Below are 8876 nucleotides of genomic sequence, written 5' to 3' on the forward strand. Positions count from 1 at the left end.
GTACTCAATAAGTAACAAACCTAACCTTAGGTTGAAAGTAGTGACGAGCTGGAACAAAGGTCCGGTCCAACACCAATAGCCAACAACAGTCCATAACAACGTAAAACAAGTAATAAAAGAAGTAACTCATAGATAAAATGCTCAGCTTAATCATGATTTTTGAAAATCGTTCTGCCTCTCAAGTGTATCAGTGAAAACTCAAGTCCTTTATGAAAGTTGCCAAAAATATGAGTAAGTTTGAAAACAGTAATTTTCCCCACGGACAACTCACGTGCTGCACGGACAACTCACGTGCTGCACGGACAAATTTGGATCTACACGGATAACTCACGTGCTGCATGGATAACTCACGTGCTATAATAAGCCAATCTGGCCTGCTGCGAAATGCAACCCGATCCCATAGTTATCCTCACAATCAGGCCCTCGGCCTCACTCAGACATCAATATCTCTAGTCTCTCAGGCTCACAATGTCATGAAACTAGCCCAAAATGATGATATGATATATTAATAAATAACAACAGAGACTGAGATATAATATACAATGAATGAATATGACTGAATATGAAATTACAGTTTAAACATATAATTCGACAGTAGAAATGACCTCAGTAGGTCCCAATAATACCAACATTTGCCTAAGCATGATTTCTAACATGAGTCACATCTCACTTTCTCTAACGCATAAAAATACATGGAAAAATACAAGTTAACTTACTATATAGCTCTACGGAATCAACCGAGTCTCAATTTCTACAGTGCACGCCCACACGCCCGTCACCTAGCATGTGCGTCACCTCCAAATAATTCACATAACACGTATAATTAGGGTTCATACCCTCAGCTCCAAGATTAGAGATGTTACTGACCTCAGACCGCGTAATTCTGTATTCTGCTATGCCTTTGCCTCGTGAATCGGTCTCCAAACGCCTCAAATCTAGCCACAATTAATTCGATTCAGTCAATACAAATTATAGGAATTAATTCCATATGAAAATACTAATTTTTCCAACAAAATCTGAAATTTAACTCAAAAATCGCTCGTGGGGCCAACGTCTCGGAATCCAATGAAGCTCACAAAATCCGACAACCCATTCAATTACAAGTCCAACCATACTAGTTTCACTCAAATCCGACTTCGAATCAATATTCAAATCCCAAAGATTCACTTTATGAAATTTCTACAATTTTTCTCAAATTTTCATCTCAAAATACTGATTAAATGATGAAAATAATGATATATTCATGTATGCTAACCAAACCCCGAGTTAGAATCACTTACCCCGATAAATTTCTTGAAAATTCCACCAAAAATCGCCACAAACCGAGTTTCCAAAGTCCAATTATGAAATAATACTCTAACCCTCGTTTATAAAGTACAAAAATCTGATCACTCATTGTGCTTACCACACAATTTTTGTGCGATCCGCACATTCCAGGTTCTGCGGCCGCACTTCAACAGCCTTTACACTACCAGGCTTCAGTAAATTGATCATAACTTTCTCTACAAATGTCCAAATGATTAATGGTATACCTTTCTGAAAACTAGATTCAAAGGGATACAACTTTCGCTTTTTAATCATCTCCAAATTCCTTGTAGATTAAACGATATAATCGGATCATCGAACCTGCAGAATCCTTTTTCTGCGGCCGCGAGAAGAATTTTGCGGTCCGCACTTTTCCTCTGCGGTCTGCACACGAGGCTTTGCCTCAACACTCCAAAACGTGCCCCCCCCCCCCCCCCGCACTTCCAAAGTTCCAGAACAACTTCAGAGTGCCGAAATGGCTAGACTCGCTCAAAACTCACCCCAAAATACACCCGGGCTACTCGGGACCCCGTCCGAATGTACCAACAAGTCCTAAAACACGATACGAACTTAGGCGAGCCCTCAAATCACATCAAACAACATCAAAAACACAAATCGTACTCCAATTCAAGCCTAATGAAAACTAACAATTTTCAATCTTCTATATTCAATGCCGAAACTTATCAAATCAAGTTCGATTGACCTCAAATTTTGCACACGAGTCATAAATGACATAACAGACGTATTCCAATTTTCAGAATCGAATTCCGACCCCGATATCAAAAAGCCAACTCCCCGGTCAAACCTCCAAACATAAATCTTCACTTTAGACCTTGGAACTAAGTGTTCCAATTCATTCCAAAACGTCACCGGACCTGAACCAATTACCCCGACAAGCCATATAACAACTGTAAAGCACAAATTGAGCAGTAAATAGGGAAACAATATTGTAATACTCAAAACGACCGGCCATATCGTTACATAACTTTAGCTCCTTGTACTACGCAATCGTTAACTTAATATAACTAGTTTCTTTTGGACTAAAAAAACAACAACTTGATCCTTCTATCTTGTAGGTTTAGGATTCAAACAAAAAAAAGTAATTTAGAAATCCACACGACGTCGTTCGGTGCACTCGATTACTACTGAACCGCAACACAACCCCGAAAATCTGAACAAAGCCAAAAGCTTCTCTTATAAACTTCTGAAATTGCTCTCCTTCTAGGGTTTAAGATTTCCCCCCAAATCCCCAACTGAAAAATCTATAGGGTTTCAGTTCTTCGCAATTCACAGAACCAGCCATGGCGCGTAATGAAGAGAAAGCCCAGTCAATGTTAAATCGATTCATCACAATGAAAGAAGAAGAAAAGAAAAAGCCAAAAGAACGGCGCCCATATTTAGCCTCAGAGTGTCGAGATTTAGCTGAAGCAGACAAATGGAGGCAGCAAATCATGCGAGAAATCGGTCGAAAAGTAGCCGAGATCCAAAACGAAGGATTAGGAGAACACAGATTAAGAGACCTAAATGATGAGATTAATAAGTTGATTAGAGAGAAAGGGCACTGGGAAAGGAGGATTATTGAACTCGGTGGGCCTAATTATACTAAGCATTCGGCTAAAATGACGGATTTGGAAGGGAATATTGTTGATGTTCCAAACCCGGGTGGACGTGGTCCTGGGTATAGGTATTTTGGTGCTGCGAAGAAGTTGCCTGGTGTTAGGGAATTGTTTGAGAAACCTCCTGAATTGCGAAAACGAAGAACGAGGTAAGTATTTATATGCTTACGAGCATTTATATAGGTGATTTTTGACTAGCTTGATATTGACTCGTAGTTGTTTGATTGATTGATTTTGACCTCATTCGTGCTACATTGTGTTATCTGGTTTCCGCATCCTTATTTGTGCTTGTTTAGTACAACTGTTATGTTAGGTATCACGAGTAGCTTTTCAGAATTAGTAGAAAATTTTGATAGGAATTTATTAAAAATGACTAATTTGTTTATATGATACAAACTATTCGAAGATAGTCCCCAGGGCTTAGTTCAAGTGGCAAAGGCTCGGGGACTTGGGACTTAGGCCACATGTTCGAGCCTTGTGCGATGCAAACTAAGCCTGGCATTTAAGTGGATAAAGGTAGAGGGGCGGGACAATATCCCTGAATTTCGGAGGCTACAGTTGGTCCCTAGGTTGGCTGCAGACAGGTTTCTTGGGCATCAAAAAACAAAAGAAGAACAAAAAAACTAACCTAAGACAGCTGGGTTTTGAATTCTCGCCGTACTGATGTTTAGAGATTACATTGAAAGTAGTTGAAGCATATACTAAGTTGTATTTTTGCTTTGGCAAAACGCAAATTACTGAAACTTTTACATAGGAAGTAGGGTTTTGAATATTGAGTTAGCTGCCAAGGAAATCCACCTACCCTTCCTAACAATTAAAGGAGATCAGAAGACAATGAAAGTGCGACGTGCTCTCCTAAATTGACGAAACACTGTCATTTCAATTGGTTGTTATATTTTGATTTCTTTCTCAAAAATAACAACCAGTGGTGAATGTGGACATTTCAGTGATCTGAGCACACACTTGAAGTCGGATAAATGAATATGACAGTTTGGAGATTGCACTGTTGTTCATACAATTTAGATTTGTGAAAGTCTAAGCATTACCTGTGATTGGTTTGTGATGCTTTCTGGTTTCCCATGACAAACATGTGTTTGCTTAACAGACATGTTTTAGTATACCCATTAGCTACCTATTTGTATAGAAGAATCATGTTTTGGTGTATACTACCCATAAGCTACCTATTTGTATAGAAGAATCATGTTTTGGTGTAGGTTCTCTACTTTTTGGCATACAACTTGTATATGGGGGTTTCCCCATCATTAATACAATTATTTCCTTATAAGAAAACATGTTTGCTTAACATATTTAAAATAGAGGTGATGCGGCCAAAAATTGCATGTTAGACTTTTTTGGTTGATCAGTTTATTAGATGTCAGTGATATATTCGAAAACGGTGTTTTGATAGAGGTCATTTTCTGTAAATAAGGTCGTGCTGGAAAATTATGAATTGACTCCAATTGAGATTGCCTTGGCTTCTCAAGCAGTAAAAAGCAATCAATGCAAGTATGCAATAGGCTTCCAAAAATTTAGCCAACTACTTATACAACAGAATATTTTCCTTTCACACCAAACAGTACAAATGAAATAAGAGAGTTTTTGACATTTAATATTGGGTTCTCAATTCCTTGAAAAGTTTTTCTTCTCCCCCCCAAAAAACAAATAATGAACAAAATATGTAAAGGGAGCGGGTCTTCTACAATTTTTCTTCTTCTAGCATCTCTATTGTTTCTACCATTGGCCCTGTGAATACCCATTGGACGATGAAAAGCTTAAATGGAATAAGGGAATTGACATGTATCTGGCACCATTTCTAGCAGTACCCATCAGACATCGAAAATGCAGAGTACTATGGCCCATTATTCCGAAGCAAAAACACAATGGAACAACCGTGTCCTTTCCATGATTCTTGAATCAACAAAACCGTCTAATAGCTAAGCGTCTCCTCCTTTTAAAATTTTCATTTGTCAACTGGCAATACTTCATCCCAAAAAAAAAATTTCTGTCAATATTGTGTCCTCATATTGCCCACAAATTTTAAACATGCTACGTTTTTGATAGGGTAAATAATTTTATTGATGATGTGGAAACCCCGTATACTAGTTGTGTACCAAAAGTAGAGAACCTACAACAATTAAACATGCTACTTATGGGTGCCTTCAGTTTCCGTAGAGGCATCCAAATGCGTCTTGGGACAGCTTTGTCAACAAATAGATTATAATATGACTTTACATAAGAACACTGGGAGGAAGATCCTTCCACTATATGATCAACTTTTCCAGACTTGTGAAACTGTAAAGTTTGTGCAGGAGTCTCACCTCATCTATCTCCCGGTCTTGTAAATTTCTCCTAAGGTGCACTCGCATGCAATTTGCCTTCTATGCTCGCTAAAGGCTCAGCAAAGTGGCCTCTTTTGGCTTTTGCATTTGCAATAGAGAAAAGATGGGAAATTCGTGTCTTGGGAACCTTAGCTTAATAGGTTAGAAATCTTTCTCTTGCAACTGCAATCAATAGAAATACAAGATCTTGAGATATAAAAACAGTGTAAAAAAGTCCATCTCAAAAAAATAAAAACAGTGTAAAAAGCAGTATTTTTAAAAATAGAAGAATTAATCTTCCTTTTTTTAATGACCTTAATCTCATGTCTCTTATATATGGAAGAAGTCACAACATTGTCTTCTTATTCAATGATTAAAAGAAGTTAAAAGTATTTCATATCTGATATCTAATTTAGCGATGTTTCAAACCTATGTTGAAGTTAAAAATATTTCCTTATATATAGGTTAAAAGGTGCTTTTTATACGGACTTGATTCTGCTTGTGAATTATTGTGATTAAACAAAAAATGGCTAGAACGGGGGTATTATGGACATTTCATATGTGTAAAATGTTTATCATTCTATTCATTAAAAAAAGTAAGGTTTTGCAGTGAAATTTGAATTTGATTTTCTCATCAAATTAATTATGTTTTATGTTTCCAATGCATTAGTTGATAGTACTATTTTATTTCTTCAATGCATTGGGTGGGAATATAGACATACAGAAATAAAATAATTATTTTATTTCACCTATTTCCATTTCAAAAAGAAATAGAATATACTAATGGAGGGAAAAATGCCTTTTGTTGCATGCCACATACATTGAAAAAGTAAGTAATTATAGCCCCTTTATTCTTTTACAGTAAGATAACTAATGGAAGGTGTACTGTAAGATGTTTTCGATGCACCTAAACGAAAAATAAGCAGAGAAGCCATATTTGATGGAAGTCCTATAACGTGCAGCCGTGCACCTAAATGAAAAGAAGAACTGAAGTAGTTGCCCTTTGTGGTAACTAATGGAAGGTGTATAACAAGGTGTTTTGCATGAACATAAATGAAAAAGAAGAGAAGCGATAATTAATGGATGCATGTTATACACCTTATTCCTAAATGAAAAAGAAGAATAGAGGAGCTATAACTACTTAATTTCTTCAACGCAAGTCTCGTGCTACAAAAAGTTAAAAATAAACCCCAAATATTTATATCCTTCAATGCATTGGGAACATATAACATAATTAATTTGATAAGAGAATCAAATTCAAATTTAAAATTGCAAAATTCTACCTTTTTTTCTTCACAAAGGGCATGATAGACTTTTTATACGTATGAAATGTCTATATTACCATTCTGACAATTTCGAATGTAGGACATAGTTTTGCTCAGATCCTTAACAAAGGTTGGCGCTTTTCTGTACCTTCCGCTTTTGACAACTTCGATGGTCCTTATTAATTAGAGTCATTAGAATTTAAACAGCCCTATTCTCCATTGTTAAGATGGAGAACTGACCAAAAGTCTATTTGTTCATCATTAATGAATCACAGTCCGCTGACAATTATGGGCTTCCCTCTACAAAACCATAGAAGATTTTTCGAGGAAGGAAAATAAGAAGAATGATGCATTAGTTGCCCTTCCCTCTACATGAGCTTTTCCCTACCAGATGAAAGTTTTTGCTCGTGAAAAATGCATAGTGCTGTTGTTGGATGAAGATGAATATGTAGAATACACAAATAAACACATCTTGTGAATGTGTGTGAAGTTGAGAAAGAAGGTTGACAACCCTTCTGTTGTCACTTCTTCCAGCCTGCTCACAGTTATCAAGTAAGCAGGTTTTACAACTGCAGCTCCAGTCTATAAGCAGTGGTATTTGCTTCATTTCACTTAAGATTGGCATCTTAGTCCTGCTACACTTATCAAATAGCATTTCTTACAGCCACTAGCCTTGTCACCAATTTAATGACCTGCTTCTTGCACTGACATCCTTATGCATGGTCAGTACGAAAGTGATATTAGTAAAAGAAAGCTTGTTAAGATTTTTTCCTTAAAAAATATTAGGAATATGGACAGATTGTTAGTTTAGTAGGTTGCAAGTTTTATTTATGACTTATGAACTTTAGTTTATCAGAAATTTTGCGTAGTTCTAATCTGTTTATGCATGTATGATGGCATCTCATAGACCTCAAGTCAGTATATTCAACACCCATGCTCATTCTTCATTCTCGGAGGAGTAAAATACATTCTTGGAAAAAATCAGATTTGTCTTTTTAAGAGCAATGTAGCCATTTACATTTTGTTGTATTTGACAATCTAAGTTTTGAATAAAAGAGCTTTGTTGGATACTTCTTTTTCATGCTGTAAATATTACTTTGTTATTTGATGATTTTTGTGGGGATACATTTAGATCTTCTTATGCTTTATATTATTTCGGCAATCCTTATGTTGATTTGTTTGCTGAAACTATGTAGGTATGACATATACAAGAGGATTGATGCCAGCTACTACGGGTACAGAGATGAAGAGGATGGAATATTGGAGAAGTTGGAGGGACCAGCAGAGAAGAAAATGCAGGCTGCAGCTGTGAAAGAATGGATGGAGATGGAAGAGATAAAGAGGGAAGCCATGAAGGCGGTAAAAAGTGGGGAGGTAGTAGAGGTGGGTTTGGGATCAAAGATATTGTTCGAGGAGGAAGAGGATGTGATCGAGGAGGAGAGGAGGCAAAAGGAGAGGGAGGAGGAGAAAGAAAAAGAATTTGTGGTACATGTCCCATTGCCGGACGAGAAGGAGATTGAAAGGATGGTAGTGGAGCAGAAGAAGATGGAGCTCTTGAGCAAATATGCTAGTGAGAATTTAATGGAAGAGCAAATGGAAGCTAAGGCCATGCTCAACATTCAAAGGTAGGTGAAAATTAAGCCTGGCCTTGGTTAAACTATTACATAGAGCATGTGTTTCTACTCTGATGTAAAGAGGAGACTGCTTAGGAGTTCTTATTGTCTTTCCCCGCAGATCTGGGATTAATGCAACTGTAGTAGCGCGTTTGTACTTCTTTCAAGTGTAGCAATGAATAGAATCACAATTTCAAGCGTCTGTCTTCTCCGAGGCTTCAGTTAATGCTATAGTTCCTTCGCTTTCTATAGTTAATTTGCATTTCAAATCAGCTATAACATTGATTTTCCAGTTGCAGAACAATGTGAAGAAATGCATCAAATGTCTTGTAATCAATCAACTTTACTTCAATGCCACACTAGATTGAAACAGCGATATGATTCCTTTGTATATTGGAATTGTTTCGCCACCTCTGGGGATGTTTAGCTCGTCGATGCTGAAAACGTACAGAAACCACTCCCGCAATTTCTTCTCTCAGCTTTAAACATCAAGTAACCATTTGCTGTATTTTAGTATTAAATGTCTATTTGCGTTTCAATTGTTATCTGCGGTTTATGCTGCTCTCTCGACACTGCACATCTTAGATACGAGCACCTCCAAATCTTTACATTAGTCCATATAATTTTTGAATAAAGGAGAACCCTCCAAATGAGACGATTTGCATTATTAACTCAGATTTCAGGCCTATGGTTTACCAATAAACTTTCAACTTCCTTCAGAGAAGTCTATAATTTTATCATAAGGGAAATTCAAAGTGG

The 8876-nt window shown here is 37.0% G+C and overlaps 1 protein-coding gene across 2 annotated transcripts; it reads left to right on the plus strand.

Annotated features, from left to right (window-relative positions):
• Positions 1–2471: 2471 nt before the first annotated feature.
• LOC104098099 (uncharacterized) lies at positions 2472–8329 on the plus strand. 2 transcript variants are annotated; one of them, XM_009604754.4, is made up of 3 exons: positions 2472–3070; positions 7701–8129; positions 8239–8329. In XM_009604754.4, exons 1-3 carry the CDS (start codon positions 2607–2609, stop codon positions 8288–8290), a joined length of 945 nt encoding a protein of 314 aa, XP_009603049.1. In that variant the 5' UTR covers positions 2472–2606; the 3' UTR covers positions 8291–8329. The 2 variants fall into 2 exon arrangements, with proteins under 2 accessions (XP_009603049.1, XP_033512496.1); XM_033656605.2 differs by having other exon boundaries at positions 2473–3070; positions 7701–8329.
• Positions 8330–8876: the final 547 nt, after the last annotated feature.

The sequence above is a fragment of the Nicotiana tomentosiformis genome, chromosome 5 (genome assembly GCF_000390325.3).
Source record: "Nicotiana tomentosiformis chromosome 5, ASM39032v3, whole genome shotgun sequence".
Classification (NCBI taxonomy): domain Eukaryota; kingdom Viridiplantae; phylum Streptophyta; class Magnoliopsida; order Solanales; family Solanaceae; genus Nicotiana; species Nicotiana tomentosiformis.